The 18,123-nt window shown below is 71.0% G+C and overlaps 2 protein-coding genes across 7 annotated transcripts; one reads left to right on the top strand and one right to left on the bottom strand.

Annotated features, from left to right (window-relative positions):
• The first annotated feature begins 630 nt into the window (after window positions 1-630).
• On the top strand, window positions 631-6,821 carry CORO6 (coronin 6). 3 transcript variants are annotated; one of them, XM_066979652.1, is made up of 12 exons: window positions 631-846; window positions 2,862-3,061; window positions 3,674-3,796; window positions 4,250-4,379; window positions 4,481-4,662; window positions 4,825-4,944; window positions 5,192-5,311; window positions 5,657-5,761; window positions 5,848-5,993; window positions 6,086-6,143; window positions 6,237-6,461; window positions 6,622-6,821. In XM_066979652.1, exons 2-12 carry the CDS (start codon window positions 2,864-2,866, stop codon window positions 6,742-6,744), a joined length of 1,530 nt encoding a protein of 509 aa, XP_066835753.1. In that variant the 5' UTR covers window positions 631-846; window positions 2,862-2,863; the 3' UTR covers window positions 6,745-6,821. The 3 variants fall into 3 exon arrangements, with proteins under 3 accessions (XP_066835753.1, XP_066835752.1, XP_066835751.1); XM_066979651.1 differs by lacking the exon at window positions 5,192-5,311; XM_066979650.1 differs by lacking the exon at window positions 4,825-4,944 and having other exon boundaries at window positions 633-846.
• Window positions 6,822-8,143: 1,322 nt separating this feature from the next.
• ANKRD13B (ankyrin repeat domain 13B) lies at window positions 8,144-16,137 on the bottom strand. 4 transcript variants are annotated; one of them, XM_066979620.1, is made up of 15 exons: window positions 15,880-16,119; window positions 12,247-12,382; window positions 11,983-12,107; window positions 11,851-11,896; window positions 11,504-11,689; window positions 11,241-11,430; window positions 10,791-10,857; window positions 10,621-10,702; window positions 10,473-10,537; window positions 10,252-10,382; window positions 9,987-10,144; window positions 9,703-9,855; window positions 9,454-9,614; window positions 8,578-8,658; window positions 8,144-8,437 (listed from the first exon to the last, which is right to left on the bottom strand). In XM_066979620.1, the coding sequence occupies exons 1-15, from the start codon at window positions 15,988-15,990 to the stop codon at window positions 8,210-8,212; spliced, it is 1,920 nt and encodes a 639-aa protein (XP_066835721.1). In that variant the 5' UTR covers window positions 15,991-16,119; the 3' UTR covers window positions 8,144-8,209. The 4 variants fall into 4 exon arrangements, with proteins under 4 accessions (XP_066835721.1, XP_066835722.1, XP_066835724.1 ...); XM_066979621.1 differs by having other exon boundaries at window positions 8,582-8,658; window positions 15,880-16,118; XM_066979623.1 differs by having other exon boundaries at window positions 8,145-8,437; window positions 8,582-8,658; window positions 11,504-11,647; window positions 15,880-16,137.
• Window positions 16,138-18,123: the final 1,986 nt, after the last annotated feature.

Here is an 18,123-nt window from a genome sequence, read left to right as displayed (position 1 = left end):
GGCTCCGCTCGGTGCCCTTGTAGGGTCCAGCGCTCGCTGCCTTTCCAGGAACCAGGGCTGCCCCCCCCCAGCTCCCCCAGCCCTACAATCCCTTAATCCCCTTGGGCCAGGGCATCCCTGCGGGGCCGGGCTCTGCTGAATCCTAAAGGCAGCCCGCGAGCGTCCCCGCAACCATCCCAAAGCCTGGCGTGGGGGCTCACCCCCCGGGCTGCAGCACCCTGGGGGGGGGGGGGGGGTGCGGGGGTGCTGGACCCCCCCCCCGGAGCCATCCCACGGCCGTGATCCCCGAGGGGGTTTGGGGCTGGGGTCTCCGGGCTGTGCTGGGGCCGAGCACCTTGCGGACGGGGGGGGGGGGGCCGGGAGGGGCTCTGCGCTGCGGGGAGGATGCTGCGGGGTGGGAAGGGGACAAGGTGGGGGGGGGGGGGCTTCTCCCTGCACCCCCCCTCCCCAGCTCCCTCCCAGCGTGCGGGGGGCTTCGGGCACCCCCTCCCCATCCCCGTCCCGATTTGGGGCTCGTGGGGCAGGGCTCGAGGGAGGGGTGGGGGCGGGCAGGGGCCGGAGCGGGGCAGGCGGGGCCGGCCCCCCCCCCCCCCTCCCCGCTACCCCTCCGCCTCCTCCCGGTGCCCGCCGCGGGGGGGCCGTGCCGGCCCCGGCTCCCGGCTCGGCTCAGCTGTTCCCTGCGGCAGCGGCACTGCGCGCCCAGCCCAGCCGCGCCGAGCCGAGCCGAGCCGAGCCGGGCGGAGCGGGGCCGGGGCCGGGGCCGGGGCCGGGGCCGGGGCTACGGGAACGGGGCCGAGCCCGGGCGGAGCCGAGCGGGGCGCAGCGCGCAGGAGCCGCGGAGCGCAGGTGGGAAACGGGGGCCGGGCCGGGCCGGGGCCGAGCCGAGCCGGGCTGCCGGGGGGCGAGGGGAGGGAGCCGGGGAGCCCCGGGGGAGGGGGCGGCCGGAGCAGGGTGCGGGGTGCCGGGCCCCCGGCCCCTCGCCCGCCCGCCCGCGCCCGGCGGGAGATGGCTATAAATGGAAAGTGACCTCCGGGCGGCCGGGCAGCCGCTGCGGATTCAATTGTGGCAACGTAATGGCACGGCCGGGAGGGGGGCTGGCCCGCCGCACCCCGCCGGCACCCAACCTGCACCCCGCCGGCACCCCGCCCGGACCCACCCGCACCCAGCCGGCACCCTCCTGCACCCTCCTGCACCCAGCCGGCACCCTGTCTGTACCCTGTCTGTACCCGCGTGCACCCAGCGTGCACCCTGTACCTGCACCCAGCCTGTACCCAACCTGCACCTGCTGGCACCCCGATGGCACCCCGCCTGCACCCAGCCCGCACCCACCAGCACCCAGCCTGCACCCAGCCTGCACCCGCCTGCTCCCTGCCTGCACCCACCGGCACCCCACCGGCACCCTCTTGCACCCAACGTGCACCCGCCTGCTCCCTGCCTGCACCCGCCTGCACCCAGCCCGCGCCCATCCGCACCCCGTCTGCCTGCCTGCACCCCTCCTGCACACACCCCGCGCACACCCCCCGTGCACGCCCCACCTACGCCCCGCACGCACCCCACCTGCACCCTGCCCCACCAGCCAGGCTGTCCCCCCCCTCCCTGTCCCCATCTGCACCCCAAGCCACGCTCCCACTGGGTTCTGCGCAGCACCCGCAGGGTGTCCCCCCACGGAGCCCCCTCGCTGTCCCCCTGCGCTGGGGACCCTGTCCTGGGGCAGTGGGGAAGGGGCTCCAGCAGTGCCAGCTCCGGGACCCCCACCCCTGGCTCTTGTGCTCACTGGGGCGATGCTGAAGGGCCACGGACCCTTGGGGACCTACGGGGAGCCGGCAGAGGCGGCTCAGCTCAGTGCTGCACGTGGCCTGGCCGAAAGCCACCCGGCCGGGACGCCGAGAGCTGAGGTGCTCCTGCCTCTGCCCCACAGGCCATGCTTCGGAAGCCGGACACGGCCCCGGCAGTGGCTGCGCCCCCAGAAGGATGTGGGGGTGCCCCCGGGGGGGGGGTCAGCAGCTCATGGGTGCTGCAGAGCCCCAGCTTGGGGGGTTTTGGGGTGCCCGGGGGGCTCCATGCCCCCAGGCAGGTGTCGGGAGCAGCGCAGGCTCAGGAGGGGAGGGGGTGATGGGGGCACCGCATGCGTGGTCGTGACTGGGGCTGGAGCCCCCCAGGGCTGTGCCGAGCACCGGGGGCTCCTCTCTGCACCCCGTGTGCACGTGGGGCCGTGTGGCTGTGCCGGCAGCAGACCCTGTGCTGGATCCAGCCCTCGCCCGGGGTCCTGCGGTGCTGGGCAGGCGGGGGGGCACAGAGCGGGGGGCCGCGGGGAGCCCTGGGTGGGGGCAACGCTGGAGGCACCGCCGGAGGCACAACCAAGCCAGGTGACCTCAGGCCACCGCTGCGGGATGGGACACGAGGGGACAAGCTGTGAGCTGGTGTGTGGCACCTCCGTGTCCCCTCGGGGCTTCTCCTTTCAGCCCCGCTCCTCCACTGCAGCTGCTCCCGTGCCAACCCCGGCCATGGCCACGGGGTACAGCACGGCCGGGGGGCACGGCGCAGCCATGGGGCACGACGTGGCCATGGGGCATGGAGCGGGCAGACAGCATCATGCCCCAGGATGCCCGTGCCCAGCACCCTGCAGCACCCGCCCAAATGCACCAGGGCTGCCCCAGGTCCCTGTTACAGGGCCGGGGGCACATCAGGCTCCATCCCGTGCCCCCCTCCATGCCCCCGTCCCCACCGTCGCCATGTCCCCGGGCTCCCTCCCGTACCCGGTCATGGAGGGGTCCCTTGGAGAGCCGGGTCTGGGGAGGGCCGAAACACCCCCGTGCCATTTGGGGGGGGGGTGGCCCGCGGCCTGACCCCGCGCCCCCCAGCCATGAGCCGCCGCGTGGTGCGCCAGAGCAAGTTCCGGCACGTCTTCGGGCAGCCGGTGAAGGCCGACCAGATGTACGAGGACATCCGCGTCTCCAAGGTGACGTGGGACAGCTCCTTCTGCGCCGTCAACCCCAAGTTCTTGGCCATCATCGTGGAGTCTGGCGGCGGGGGGGCCTTCATCGTCCTGCCCCTCGCCAAGGTGAGTTGGGGGGGGGCACTGGGACACAGCCCCCCCCCCGCCCCGGGATGCAGGGGGGATGCAGGGCATGGTGACGGGCTCTGCTCTGCTCAGCTTTGCCCCAAAATCCCCGTCCCCATGTGGGGGCTCCGGGCAGAGGCACCCTGGGGTGACGTTGGCACCCATGATGGCTGGTGGCCTGGGGGCAACCGAGGTGATGTGGGACCCCCCCCCCCCCCGGCTGCTTTTTCCCCTGCCCAAATTCCCCCTCTGCGTGCGACACCCAGGGGGCACCGCAGCGGGGTGGGGTCTGCCCTGCCCACCCCAGCAGAGGGGCTGAGGACCCCCCCTTTTAGCCCCCCCCCCCCATCAGAGGGGACACAAAGCAGCCTGGTCCAAGGCACGTCGCTCCCCTCCACCTCCCTGCAGGGCCTCGTGCCTCAGTTTCCCCCAGGCAGGTGCAAAGCTCTGCCCGTGGTCAGCATCCCCCGTGTGTCCCCCCCCTCTGTGCCACAGCCCCTACAGCGCAGCCGTGCTGGGGTCCGGGGGGGTGGTCCCGGCGTGCCCCCCCCCCCCCCCCTTTCTCTCCCTCCCCATCCCCCGGGGACTGACGCCGAGCCCCGGGCCTTGCAGACGGGGCGCGTGGACAAGAACCACCCGCTGGTGACGGGGCACACGGCGCCCGTGCTGGACATCGACTGGTGCCCCCACAACGACAACGTCATCGCCAGCGCCTCCGAGGACACCACTGTCATGGTGAGGGGCCCGGCCCCCCGGGGTGGGGGGGGGGCATGGGGGGGGCTGACGGGGGCCCTGACCCCCCCCCTTCCTGTGCTTCGCAGCCTGCGAAGTGTCACCGGCCTATTTTTAGCCCCGGTGCCATGCGTTCGCGCTGGCGGTGGCTGCTCTCTCCATGATGCAGCACTTTGTGCTAAATATACCCGCCCCGGCGACTCAGCACCCAGGAATAGCCGGGGGGGGGCCAGGGGCTGTGCACTGCACCGGGCAGGATGGCGTCTTGTGTCCCCGTCCCCCCCCCCCCGGGCTCAGGAGCACCCCGTGCGCTGCAGCCGGTGCCAGGGATGGAGGCGCCGCTGCCGTCCCCGTGGCTTGAGCTGCAATTAATGATGATGTTAATTGGCTCCGGCGCCCTCAGCGCTCACCGGGGGGACGTCGCCACCCCCGCGCTGTGCTCTCCGTGCCCCCCAGGTGTGGCAGATCCCCGACTACGTGCCCGTGCGCAGCATCACGGAGCCGGTGGTGACGCTGGAGGGGCACTCCAAGCGGGTGGGCATCATCTCGTGGCACCCCACGGCGCGCAACGTCCTGCTGAGCGCAGGTAAGGCGCCGGCCCCGCGCTCCCCGGGGGCAGCTGGATGCGGCCACGGGGTGACGGCCTCCGTCTGTCTGTCCATCCACCCGTCCATGTGTCCTCGTCAGGCTGCGACAACCTGGTGATCCTCTGGAACGTGGGCACGGGGGAGATGCTGCTGGCGCTGGAGGACATGCACACCGACCTCATCTACAACGTGGGCTGGAACCGCAACGGCAGCCTCCTGGTCACCACCTGCAAGGACAAGAAGGTCCGCGTCATCGACCCCCGCAAGCAGCAGATCGTGGCGGTGAGTGTCCCCCCCCCCCCGGCCCCGTGTCCGTGTTCCCCCCCCCCCCCCCCCGCCTGGCCACCCACCTCCCCGCGGCCCCGCTAACGGCCCGACCCTACTAACCGCCCGCGCCCCCGCGCGTCTCTGTGTTTGCCTTTAACCCGCTAACGGCCGGCGCAGGAGAAAGACAAACCGCACGACGGCGCCCGCCCCATCCGCGCCATCTTCATGGCCGATGGCAAGATCTTCACCACCGGCTTCAGCAAGATGAGCGAGCGGCAGCTGGGCCTCTGGGACCTGGTACGAGACGGCGGCGCTCGGCCAGCGCCGTGCTGGGGACCCCGCCGTGCCGAGCCATGCCGTGCCGAGCCGTGCCGAGCGGGGCCCCCCTCCCCGGGACCTCGTGCGCCCCCCAGGACCCCCGCGTGCCCACCGCGTGCCCACCGCGACCAGGACCCAGCGGCTGTTTCAGGGATGGATCCGGACTCCCCTCGCCCCCCTCCCCTTGCCCTCTGCTGACTCTGTGCCCCCCCCTCCGCCCCCCCAGGAGAGGTTTGCCCCCCACGAAGGGCTGAGGCCCGTGCGGGCCATCTTCACGCGGGAAGGACACATCTTTACCACGGGCTTCACCAGGATGAGCCAGCGGGAGCTGGGCTTGTGGGACCCGGTAACGAGGCCGCATGGAGTGATGCTCCCGGGAACGTGGCTCCCCTGGTCCCCACCCCAATCCCGAATCCCGCCCCCCCCCCCCAAAAAAAAATAACCATGCCAAGTTCCCGTGTGTGCTGTGCTGTGCCTGGGTGTGGGGAGTGTCTGGGGGGGGGCTGGGGGGCTCGCCCAGAAGAGGAATGGGGCCGGTGCAGGTAAGCAGGCGTGGGGCAGGGGCATGCCGAGCAGTGGGTCCTGGGGGGGACGTCGCCGTCCCCGCAGTGTGCTGTGGCCAAGGCGTGTTGTGACTGAGCTGGGGGGGGAGCGGGGCTGCTGCTCACCCCCCCTCGCTGCGACCCCGCAGAGTAACTTCGAGGAGCCCATCGCCCTGCAGGAGATGGACACCAGCAACGGGGTCCTGCTGCCCTTCTACGACGCCGACTCCAGCATCGTCTACCTGTGCGGAAAGGTAACCCCGGGCTGCCCCCCCCCCTCGCTGTCCCCCCACCCCTGGGGACACGGGTGGCTGATGTTGTCCCCCCCCCGTCCCCATAGGGGGACAGCAGCATCCGGTACTTCGAGATCACGGACGAGGCGCCCTACGTGCACTACCTGAACACCTACAGCAGCAAGGAGCCGCAGCGGGGCATGGGCTTCATGCCCAAGCGCGGGCTGGACGTCAGCAAGTGCGAGATCGCCAGGTGGGGGCCCAGAAGGGCTGGGGGGGGGCTGGGGGGTGGGGTGGGGGGGCCAGGGGGGGCAGCCAGACCCTGACCATCCCCACCCCACGCAGGTTCTTCAAGCTGCACGAGCGCAAGTGCGAGCCCATCGTCATGACGGTGCCGCGCAAGGTGAGCCCCTGGGCACCCTGATGGGGACGGGATTTTTTTTTTTTTTGGGGGTGGGGGACACCTCGTCTCACTGCCACCCCCTCGTCCCCGCAGTCAGACCTCTTCCAGGACGACCTGTACCCCGACACCCCGGGCCCCGAGCCGGCCCTGGAGGCGGACGAGTGGCTGTCGGGGAAGGACGCGGAGCCCATCCTCATCTCGCTGCGGGACGGCTACGTCCCCGTCAAGAACCGGGAGCTGAAGGTGGTCAAGAAGAACATCCTGGACAACAGGCCCCCCCCGGGCCCCCGCCGCAGCCACTCCAATGCCGACATCTCCGTGAGTGTCCCCCCCCCCCTTCCTTCTCCTGGGCACCCCAGGGGGCCGTGCCACCCCTCAGGGACGTGGCACCGGGGCTGTCCCCTTCTCCTGGGGGCTGCTGGCCATGATGGAGGCAGGGCGATGACCCCATATACGTGTGTGTGTCCCCCCCCCGCAGTCGCCCACCCTGGAAGAGGTGCTGGAGGAGATCCGTGCCCTGAAGGAGATGGTGCAGGTGCAGGAGAAGCGCATCTCCGACCTGGAGCACAAACTCTGCCAGTTCACCAACGGCACGGACTAGCGCTGCGGCCGCGGGCAGGGCGAGGACTGCGCCCGCCCGAGGCAGGCATTAAAGCCGAGTCCCCGCAGCGGGCAGGAGGCCAGAGCCATGTTCTTTCCCCAGGAGCCAAGGCTGCAGGGAAGGGGGCCAAACTTTGCCCCCCCACACCCCCCACACCCCCCCCTGCACCCCTCTCCCCAGGGGCATCGCTCCCACCCTGCTCCCCGGGTGCCAAAAGGCGTCCGGGGATGTCGGCACCCAGGGGACGGGGGGGTCCCACCTCGGTGCCTGGAGCATCCCTCCCTGGGGACCTGCGAGCCAGGAGCCAGCATCCTCCCAGGACTGGGGGGGGGGGTCGTGCCCCCCATCCCACCCAGCCACACGCTGGGGTACGGTGCTACCCCCCCCCCCGACCCCACAGCTCCTATTTACGGGTGCTCCTGGGGTCCCCCCTCCAATAAAGGGCTCGGCCTCCCGTGGCTGTGGGGCAGGGACCGGGGGCCATATGGGGGGGCCCTGCCCTGCACCCCCCCTGCCCGCACGGCCCCGGCGGGGGGCAGAGAGAGGCCGAGAGGCGCCCGTTCAAGAGCATTTATTGGTGTTGGCCGCGGTCGGAGCTGCTCGGGGCTCCCCCGGCCCTGGCCCAGACGTCGCTTGTGGGGTGCGTGGCGGGGGGGCCGCTACGAAAAGTCCCGCGGGAGCGAGGCCGGGGGCCCCCGCAGCCCCCCCGTGTGCAAAGAAGGAGCAGCCCGGGGCGGGGAGGTGGGGGCCCGGGGGTTAGCACCATTTGATGTAAGGTTTCTCTTGGGGCTGGGGGGGCAGTGCCCGGGATGGGGGGGGGGGGGGTGCAGCGCTGCCAGGATGGGGGTCTTGGGGGGGGGGGGGGGGGGGCAGCCGAGCAGGGAAATGAGGGGGTGCGAGCAGGGGGTGAAAAGGGGGGGCAGTGAGACCGGGCATCCCTTTGTGGGCACCCCCTTGGCTGCCCCATGTGGGCTGGGGGTGCAGTGGGGCTGAGCCCCCCCCCCCCCCCCCGTTGGCAGGCAGAGCAGCTCCCGGGTAAGTGCACTTGGTAGCGCCTGGGCAGTGGGGCCAAGGGGGGGCAGCAGGGGGTGCCTGGAGCCCCACGGCTCTGGGGGTGCCCCGGGACAGCCCCCCCCCCCCCACACCCCATCTGGGGTGCCCCCCACCACCTCCCCAGGGCGAGGGGCCGGGCAGCACCCCAGGGGGGTGGCTGGGTGGGGGGGGGATAGGGCTGTGGGACACCCCCTGCTCCCTGCCACCCCCCCGCAGCACCCCCCCAGGCACCCACCCCCCAGCTATGGGGACCATCGTGCCCCCCCCATTTGTCCTCTGCGCGCCCCCCCCCTTACACACTCACTCACACACGCACACACACACACACAACCCCCCCGCTCCCCCCCCCTACCCCCCCCCCCCATCCGTGCCCCATCCGCGCGTTCTCCCCGTCCCCGGGGCCGGGGGGGGCTCAGCGGGGGCGCGGGGTCACTTCTCGGTCAGCGAGAGCTGCAGGATGCGCTGCAGCTCCTCTTCCTCCTGCCGCGTCCGCCGCTCGGCCTCCTCCTGCTCCCGCGCCGACAGCGCCATGGCCAGCCGCAGCTGCTCCGCGTAGCTGGGGAGCAGCGCCCCGGGACCCCCGCCCCCCCCCGGGGACGGGCTGCCCGGGGGACGGGGGGCTGCCGTGTGCTGGGGAGTCCTGGGGGAGGCGGCACGGCCTCAGCCGGGATCCCCGGGGACCCCCACGATAAGCTGGGGGGTCGGTGCCCGCTGGCGATTGCCCCCTGCCCCTCTCCTCACCACCCCCCCCGAGGGGGGGGGACGCTGGCCGGACCTTACCAACCTGTCTCCCCGGCGGCCCTCGTGGGACATGGGGTGGGTGCCCGGCTTGCTGTTGGTCAGCGCCTCCCAGATGGTGACCTGCGGGCGGAGAAGGGGCTGGGGGGGGGGGCTCGGAGGGGAAATTGAGCCCCGCCGAGGCGTGCGGGGATGGGGAGAGGTGGGGGGAGCGGGGTGGGTGGCCCCCGTGGGGTCCCTGGGCCCAGGGGAGGGTGAGGAGGGTGGTGGGTGAGGATGAGGAGGGCGGCGGATGAGGAGGACGAGCATAGTGGGTGAGGATGAAGAAGGAGGTTGGGTGAGGTTGAAGAAGGAGGTTGGATGAGGATAGAGGATGAGGCGGATGGTGCATGAGGAAAACGTTGAATGAGGAGGCTGAGGAAGTTGGACGAGGCTGTGGAGGAGGAGGAGAGTGTTGGATGAGGATAAGGACGAGGAGAAGGAGGATTTTGGATGAGGACGATGATGAGGAGGAAGATGTTGGATGAGGAGGATCAGCATGGTGGGTGAGAAAAATGTTGGATGAGGCCGGGGATGTTGGACGTGGAGGACAAGGCTGAGGATGTTGGATGAGGCTGGGGATGTCGGATGAGAATGAGGAGGATGTTGGATGAGGATAAGGATGAGGAGAAGGAGGATGTTGAATGAGGATGATGAGGAGGAGAAGGAAGATATTGGATGAGGAGGAGGGGGAGGAGGATGAGGATGATGATGAGGAGGAGGATCAGCATGGTGGATGAGAAAAATGTTGGATGAGGCCGGGGATGTTGGATGAGGAGGACAAGTCTGAGGATGTTGGATGAGGACGAGGCCGGGGATGTTGGACGAGGAGGAGGACGGTGGGTGAGGCCGAGGAAGGCACCTCCCCGCGGAGCCCACCTGGTCGTACTCGCTGCCCGCCTCCAGCAGGCTCTGCTGGATGGCGAACTGCAGCAGGTCGTCCTCGTCCTCCCGCAGGGTGTCCTGGTGGGTGCCCACCACGCTGTACCCCCGGGGCACCTCGAAGAGCGCCGGGTCCATCTCACACACCCGGCACGACGCTGCGGGGAGACAGGTGCCGGCGTGGCTGGGCACCCCGCTGCCCGGGACCCCCGCCGGGACCCCCTCCAAAGGCCCCCCGCCACCTACTGAGCGAGCTGGAGCTGCTGACGCTGGAGGAGTCGCTGCTGGGCGAGGGCGCCTCGCTGCTGGGGCTGTGCCGCAGGGAGCTGACGGGCTCGTCGCACCCGTTGAGGTTCCCGAAGGTGATGCGGGCGTTGAGGATGTGAAAGATGGGGATTTCTGCCGCAAATAATAAAAATAATAAATTAAATTATAAAGGGCAGGGAGGGAAGCTGGCTGCATGGGCTGTGCTGGCGGCAAAGGGCCCCCTCCCCGCACCCATGGGTGCTTGGGTGCCCCCCTCCCGGTACCGATTTTGACGGGGAAGCCGGGCGGGAGGCGCAGGGTGATGAAGTCCCGCAGCTTGGCGAAGAGCGCGTTGCTGATCGCCATCAGGTCGATGATGGGGGCGACCTGCTCGCAGAGCGACAGCGGGTGGTCCTCGCACAGCCACAGCTTCGCCTTGAACCTGCGGGGGCGCGGGGGGGACACAGGCGCCGGGCTGGGGACCCCGGGGGCCCCGCGATGGCAGGGGGGGGACGGCGGGGGTCCCCTCCTCCCCGCTCGCCCCCTCACTTCTGCGTCTTGGTGGTGAGCTCCATGGGCCGCCCCATGTCCCGGTTGCCCAGCTCGAAGTTGGGGTTGAAGTACTCCTCCGGGGTGATGGCGGTGGGGTTGGCGTGGCTCAGCGTCTGCGTGATCAGCGTCTGCGGGGACGGCCCCGATGGTGGCACCGCGTGGGGGCAGCGTGGCCACGGGGACCCCCCTCCCTCCCCACCCCGGCCCCGCACACTCACCCCGTTGTTGGGCCCCACGTGCTGCTCGGCGATGCCCAGGAAGGACTGCAGGGGGGTCTTACTGCCTGCGGGACACGGCGTGGGGATGGGGGCCGGTGAAGCCCCCTGCCCAGCACAGCCCCCTGCCCACCGCAGCCCCTCGCCCTACCTTTGCTCTTGCCCTTGTGCTGGTCCGAGAGGTGCTCGGTCCGCGTCCGCGTGATCAGCTCCACGTTGGACGCCCCGTAGACCTGTCCGAGGGAGGGGAGTGCCAGAGGTGGTGGGTGTCCCCCAAAAACCGGCCGTAACCCCACCACGGCTCGGCCCCCTGCCCCTCACCTTGGCCTCGTACCCATTCACCATCTCCGTCTTCTCGCTCCGCCAGCCCAGGATCCCGGACTTGTTCCTGGGGGTGATGCGGGGCGCTGTCAGGGATGGGTGGGATGGGATGGGACGGGAAGGGATGGGATGGGATGGGATGGGATGGGATGGGATGGGAAAGGAAAGATGGGATGGGACGGGATGGATGGGATGGGAAGGGAAAGATGGGATGGGATGGGAAGGGAAAGATGGGATGGGATGGGACGGGATGGATGGGATGGGACGGGATGGGACGGGATAGATGGGATGGGATGGGATGGGAAGGGAAGGGAAAGATGGGATGGGACGGGATGGATGGGATGGGATGGGAAGGATGGGATGGGATGGGATGGGATGGGATGGGATGGGACATCGCTCTTGGATGGACAGGATGCAGACACCCGGGGGGTCAGCACCGCCTGTGCCCACCTCTCGAAGGCGATGTTCTTGGTGTCGAGCTGGGTGGTGACGACGGGGGCCGTGAGCCGCCCCATCACCTGCTCCTCCGTGGGCTGCACAGCAGCCAGCAGCACCTCCTGGTCGTGGCTGGCCAGGGCCAGCGTCTCCGAGTAGACCACCCGCCGGTCGTGGTCGATCTCCATCACCACGGCGCTGGTGTCTGCGGGGAGCGGGCGGTCGGTGCGGGGACAGCCCCCGTGCCCTCCCCGTGCCCCCCCCGGCCCCCGTCTCACCCTGCCCGCGGAAGACGAAGCTGCGGTTGCCCCGCTGCCAGGTCATATGGTCGAAGCCCAGCAGCGTGGTGTCCACCCGCAGGTTCTGGCCGCTCTTCCACACCTTGTACGTGTCGCTGGGGCAGATCTTGGACACCAGCGGCACTGGGGGGAGACGGCGATAGCCCAGCCGGGGACGGGGCCACCCTGCGTCCCCCGGGTGGGCTGCGAGCGCTGAGCGGGGCGGGGGAACGCACCCAGCGCCTCCGATGGGGGGGGGGGGGGGGGTAGGGGCAAGCCGGGGGGGGGCACGGGGAAGGGAGGTGGGGGAGGACGCGTTGGGAAGCTCCCACTCCGCCCAAGCTTACCCCAGCTGGTGAACTCCCACTTCATCTCCACGTAGAAGTCCTGGGCCTGCCGGTGGGAACACACAGGGTGGGCAGGAGCCCGGCTGTGGTGCGCCCCCCCCACAGCCCCCCAGCCCCATCTGGGGCAGGTACCTTGCGCAGCTTCTCCAGCAGGATGGGGATCCCGGCCAGGCGCTTGATGGCTCGCTGGTAGTCGCGGTAGCGCAGGACCAGCTGCACCAGCTCCAGGTCGCGGGTGCTCACGGCCTCCTGCAGCACTGCGGGGCCGAGAGGGGCAGCGTGGCACGGCACGGCACGGCACGGTGTCACACGCACATAGCACCATGCAAGCAGCCCCCCAGGGAGCTGGGGCACCAGGGCGAGCATGCCCGTGCCCGTGCCCGAGCCCCTGCTCACCCGTCCAGCCGCTGCGGTTCTCCTTGCCCACGTCAGCTCCATGCTTCAGCAGCACCCTGGCACACTCGAGGTGGCCCAGCGTGGTGGCCAGGTGCAGCGGGGTGCGTCCTCGGGGGTCCAGCTGCTCGATGTCGGCCTGCCGGGGGGGGAAGCAGGGTTCAGGGGGCACCAGGATGGCCGGGACCCCCCGCCCGTGCCCTCCCACGGACGTGAGGCTCGTGGCCAGGGAAAGCAGCCGACGTTCGCCGCTATCTCCATGAGCATCCCCATCCCCCTGAGCAGGTGCATGTGCACCGCGCCCCAAAAATGCTGTCCCAAAGGTTTTCCTGCTCCCCCCAGCCCCACGGAGTCACTGCCAGCACCCAGCATGGCTCGGCGCGGCCAGGCAGGGCTGCACCCATGACACGGGCATGGAGCAGGGTCACCGCCCAGCCCGGTGCACGGGGCTCCACGCCACCCAATGCAGCTTCAAGGTGTGAAAAGCTGTGAAAAGCCCCCACCTCTGAGGATCTGGGGAGGTTTGGGGGGGGGGTTTCTGCCCAGTTGCCAGGCAGCAGCTGCCGGCAGCCCCCTCCGCGGCACGGCGGGCGACGCTTGGTGCTGCGGCGGGCGCACGTGTTCCCCGCCGGAGCCGGGGGCGGGCGGCGCTGCGTGAGCGGAGCGAGCGGCTGCTCCGAGCATCCCCAGCCCCGGGGAGCCGCGGCGGGGCTGCGATTGTTTGTGCCAAGCCTGGAGGCTGGCACCGAGCCAGCCCCGAGGAATCCCCCCCCCAGCTCCGGCTCTCCCCGACGGCAGCAGCGGCGGTGGCGCACCCAGCACCCTGCACAGCGGTCCTGCCGGGGGGGGGGGGGTGGCAGCTGCAGTCACCCCCCGTGCCCGGGGCTGGGGGTGCAGCTGGGGGTCTGATGGAGCTGTGTGGAAGCCCCCCCAGCCTCAGCATCCTCCCCACACTCCAGCGGCCAGGCGGTACCCAGAGGGGGGCACTCGGATGCTGCCAGGGCAGGAGGTGGCAGCTGCAGGACCCAAAGGTGCCACCCAAAGGTGCCGGTGGGGACCTGGCACCCCAGCGGGGTTTGGGGACGGGCAGGGGTGGGGTGGGGGCTCGTGCTGCTGGGGACAGGGCTCTCACCCCCCCCCAGCAAGTCCCCCCACTCATCACTTGTGTCCCCCTGCTCATCGCAGCAATGGCCTGGGGATGTCCCCAGGGCCATGAGTGCCCCCATGTCCACATCCCTGGGGGCTCCCCAGGTAGGGGGACCCCCCCAGGCTTCCCCCACTGCCCAATCCAAACAACCCCCCCCCCATCTCCCCAGGAGCCCGCGTGCTGCTCCAACGCTCTCCAGGCGACTGCTGCTTTTTAATTGCGCTAATGAAATGACTCTAATTAAAGCAATCGCCCCCCAGCTGGGGGACAGGCGCTGCAGGCTCCGCGGGGCTCCCCAGCCGCAGCCGTGCCCCAGCGCCACGGGGGGGGGGGGGGGGGGGTCCAGGGCCACCGATTTGGGGACACGGCGCCCGAGCCAGCCCCGGGGGACACGGCGTGACCCAGTTTCCACCGTGCAGATCGTGGGACAGCCCCGGGCCGGGGGGGGCACAGCTGCCTGTCCTGGGGCTGTGACACCCGCTGGGGACGTGTTTGGGGCGGTGGCGGTGCCACGTGAGACCGCAGCACGGCCGCTCCTCGCCCCAAACCCTGCGGGTTGTCCCCAGGGTGGGGGGGGGCCTCAGCGTGGGCACGGACCCCAGCGCCTGTGCCCGGGTGGCAGGAGGGGGGGAGGACAGGGACCAGCGCGGGGTGGCGGTGCTGGGCGCTGCTGTCCCCGCGCAGCCCCAGGGGGCAGCGGGGTGACCCCAATTACTGCCGTGCGAGATGGGGCAGGCGGCGGCATGGGGGTGTCCTGGCGCTGTGGGGCTGTGTCACTGCCGGCCGCGTCCCCACGCTGCCCCCGCCACGGAGACCCCCCAGGTCGTGGTCCCCAGGTGGGGACGAGCACAGCCTGGGGACCGGCGGTGACGTTCGGGGGTGACCCACGTGTGGCCCTGCGAGAGGCACGGGGAGGAGCAGCACCGCGAGCTGCCCCAGCGCTCCCAGCCCCGTGCACCTGCATGCGGAGGGGGGGGGGTCCCATGGGGTGACACTGCCCCCGTGGGGGTCCCCGGGGTGGCAGGAGAGCAGGGTGCCCAGGCAGGGGACAGGCAGCCCCCAGCACCACCACGGGCCGGCTGCTCGGGGCTGCAGAGGGCCGAGCCGTGTCCCCAAATGCCCCGGGTGGGGCCGGGGGGGCTCAGGCCAGGCTGCCCCCCCCCCCCCCAACCCTTCCTGCCCTGCGGTCTGGCCTGCAGCACCCATACCCCCCCCTCCCAGTGCACCCCTGGGTGCACACGGGGCTGGCTTTGCTCTCCCCCCAGCCACAGGGGCACTGTGGGGGCCCCAGGAGGAGCTCCCCCCACACTAGGACTAGGGCAGGGGGGGGGCTCGCTTAGAAAACCCCCGCTCGCAGCCCCCGCATCTCCCCACGCCCTGCTTTGATCTCTGCCGCTCCTGGGGAAAAAAAAAAAACTAACAAAAAAAAAAAACACAAAACGACCCCAAAATACAGTGGAAATAAACCCAGCGGTGATGGGGATGGGGATGGGGGGGGGGGGCGATGCCGGCATGCAGCTCCCCCCCCCCCCCCCGAGCCGGCCCCCACAATGGAGGCGGGTGTGGCGGGGGCATCGCGGCACCGCGGGGACCCCCTGCCCGCACCCATCCGGCACAGGGCTCGGGCCACGCAGCACCCTAGGGTGCTGGGAGGGTGCTGGCGGGGGGGGGGTCGAGCAGCTGTAGCCAAGGCTGGGGGGGGGCTGGGGGGAGGGGGGGGAGGCACAGCCTGGCCGCCGGCCTCCGCCAGCGCCTGCGGTTTTCCTGCGTCTTCAGGGTTGGGTTTTAATTACCTGGATTGCAACGGCAGCGGGGAGATGGAGGCTGGGAACGCGCCCGCGGTCATCGGAGAGCTGGGGGGGTCACTAGGCCCGGGGGGGGGGGCACAAGGAGGGTGCTTGGCCTCCTGGGGGTGGGAGCCCTGCCTCGCCCTGCCCTAAAGGGTGGGGAGCTGGGGGCGCACCCCCCGCTGGGCCCTCAGCACCCTGTGTCTGGGGGGGGGCTCAGAGGCCTAAGAGGGAGCTGGGGGCACGTGTATGGGGGGGGGGCACTGCTGTGTGCCAGAGCTGGCGGCGGCTGTCACAGCCCTGCCGTGCCCGGGGGGGGGGGGGGGGGGGGGGGGGGCACGGGGGGGGACCCTGAGCCCTGCTGGTGTTGTGGAGGGGGGGGACCCCAACCCCACCTCCATCCCCGTCCCCGTCCCTGTCTCCATCCGCATCCTCACCGCCACCCTCATCACCGGCACCCTCACCGGCACCACCACCAGCATCCTCACCACCCTCATCCTCACCATCCTCATCCTCACCATCCTCATCCTCACCACCATCATCCTCACCACCATCCTCACCATCTCACCATCCTCACCCTCACCATCCTCACCCTCACCGGCCCCAGCCCGTGCGGGCAGCATTGCATCAGCCCGGGCCGTTCCGAGCCGAGCCGTGCCGGGGATGCCCCCCCCCCCCCCCCCCCCCCCCCGCCTCCCCCACCTGCTTGGCGCTGAGCTCCCGGTCCAGGTCCCGGGCCCGGTTGTGCCAGACGAGGTAGTGCAGCGGGTACCTGCCCTCCGGCCCCTTCCTGCCCGAGCAAGACGCGAGCATCCTCCGTGCATGCTGGAGCGGCGGGCGCGGAGCGGGGCGGAGCGGGGCGCGGGGCGCGGAGCCGAGCGGAGCGGAGCGGGGCGGGCACCTCCCGGCCGGGGCTGCCCCCCCCCCCCCAACACACACACACATCCCCCCCCCCACACACACACTCCCCGCGGTCCCCCCCCCCCTCCTCCGCACCGCCCGGCCTCATGGGACTTGTAGTCACCGGGCATCGCCCCCTTCCTCCTCCTCCTCCTCCTCCTCCTCCGCCCCGCACCCCCAGCCAACCCCCCCCCCCCGCCGTGTGTGTGCATGGGGCGGGGGGGGGGGCTGACAAGGGACACCCCTGTGTGTCCCCCCCCCCCATATTCACCTCCCCCAATTCCACCCCCCACCCCCCATATTCCCCCCCCTCCCCCCCCAGCCTGATTTGCCCCCCCCCCCCAAGGTGGGTGATTCTCCCCCCGGGCTCACAGCAGGACACCGCCGGGGGGGGGCCGTGGTGTCCCGACCCCCCCCCCCCCATCAGCAGCAGCTTCCCCCCCCCCCCCCCCCCCCATTTCCCTTTTCCTCCTGCGTTTCTGCCTTTTCCGGCGGCCTCCCGAGAACAATGCGAGGCTGGGCCTCCGCTGCCCGGCCCGGCCTCCCCGCCGGCGCCACGCTCCCGCTGCCCCCCCCCCCTCCCCGGACCCCCCCGGACCCCCCCAGGACCCCCTCGGACCCCCCCAGCCCCCCGGTGCCGCGGGGTGCCCCCCCCCCCCCCCCCAGCGCTGCCTTTCCCCGCCCCGCCGGGCCCCGGAGGCAGCCGGTGGCCGGGACCCCCCCTCCCCAAGCCCCCCCCCCCCCCAGGACCCCCCCCCCCCAGGACCCCCCCCCCAGGACCCCCCCCCAGGACCCCCCCATCTCCCCGCCAGCCCCGCTGCCCTATGACGTCATAGGCCATCCCCATGGCAACCAGCGGTGAGGTCACAGCTCTGCCAGGCCCGGGGGGGGGGGGGGGCAGGATCCGGACCCCCCCCCCCCCCCTTTGGTGTCCTTGGGTCCCAATGGTGACACCGGAGGATCCCCAGTGGGACCCCCCCCCAGAGGGACCCTAAACCGTCCTCACCCCAATCCCCCTTGGCCTTGTCCCCCCCTCTGCACCTCCCCTACGTGGTGGGGGGGTTCATCCATCATGGGGGGTCCATAGGTGGGGACCCCCTGACTGCCCCTGGGGGGGGTTGGCAGGGGTCCCTGTGTCCCCCCTGCCCGGCCCAGGCTGCCCGCAGTGACCCCACGCTGTGGCCGGGACTGGGGCAGTGGGGGCGCGGGGCTGGGGGGCACCGGGCAGGACCGGGGGTGCTCGGGGACCTGGGGGTGCAGGGCTGGGGGCAGAGCGGAGCAGCGCCCTGGGCTGGGGGGGCTGGGGCAGGATCAGGACCAGGAGCGGGAGATGCCCAGGGCCAGGAGCAGGACCAGGACCAGGACTAGGATCAGGAACAGGAACAGGACCAGGGTCAGAACGAGGACCAGGACTAGGATCAGGAACAGGACCAGGACCAGGACCAGGACCAGGACCAGGACCAGGACCAGGATCAGGATCAGGACGAGGACCAGGAACAGGATCAGGATCAGGACCAGGACCAGGACCAGGGGATGCCCAGGACCAAGAGAGAAGCTGGACCAAGACCAGGACTAGGAGCAGGACCAAGACCAGGACCAGATGATGCCCAGGAACAGGAGATGTCCCGGGCCAGGACCAGGACTAGGATCAGGACCAGGACCAGGACCAGGACTAGGACCAGGATCAGGATCAGGATCAGGATCAGGATCAGGATCAGGATCAGGATCAGGACGAGGACCAGGACTAGGATCAGGACCAGGACCAGGACCAGGACCAGGACGAGGACCAGGAACAGGATCAGGATCAGGACGAGGACCAGGAACAGGATCAGGATCAGGACCAGGACCAGGACCAGGGGATGCCCAGGACCAAGAGAGAAGCTGGACCAACACCAGGACTAGGAGCAGATCCAAGACCAGGACCAGATGATGCCCGGGAACAGGAGATGCCCTGGACCAGGACCAGGATCAGGACCAGGACCAGGACCAGGACCAGGACTAGGATCAGGAACAGGACCAGGACCAGGACCAGGACCAGGAACAGGA

The sequence above is a fragment of the Anser cygnoides genome, chromosome 18, assembly GCF_040182565.1.
Source record: "Anser cygnoides isolate HZ-2024a breed goose chromosome 18, Taihu_goose_T2T_genome, whole genome shotgun sequence".
NCBI lineage: Eukaryota > Metazoa > Chordata > Aves > Anseriformes > Anatidae > Anser > Anser cygnoides.
Note: the sequence above shows the minus strand (reverse complement) of the source record. Positions and strands in the feature narration are given on the sequence as shown.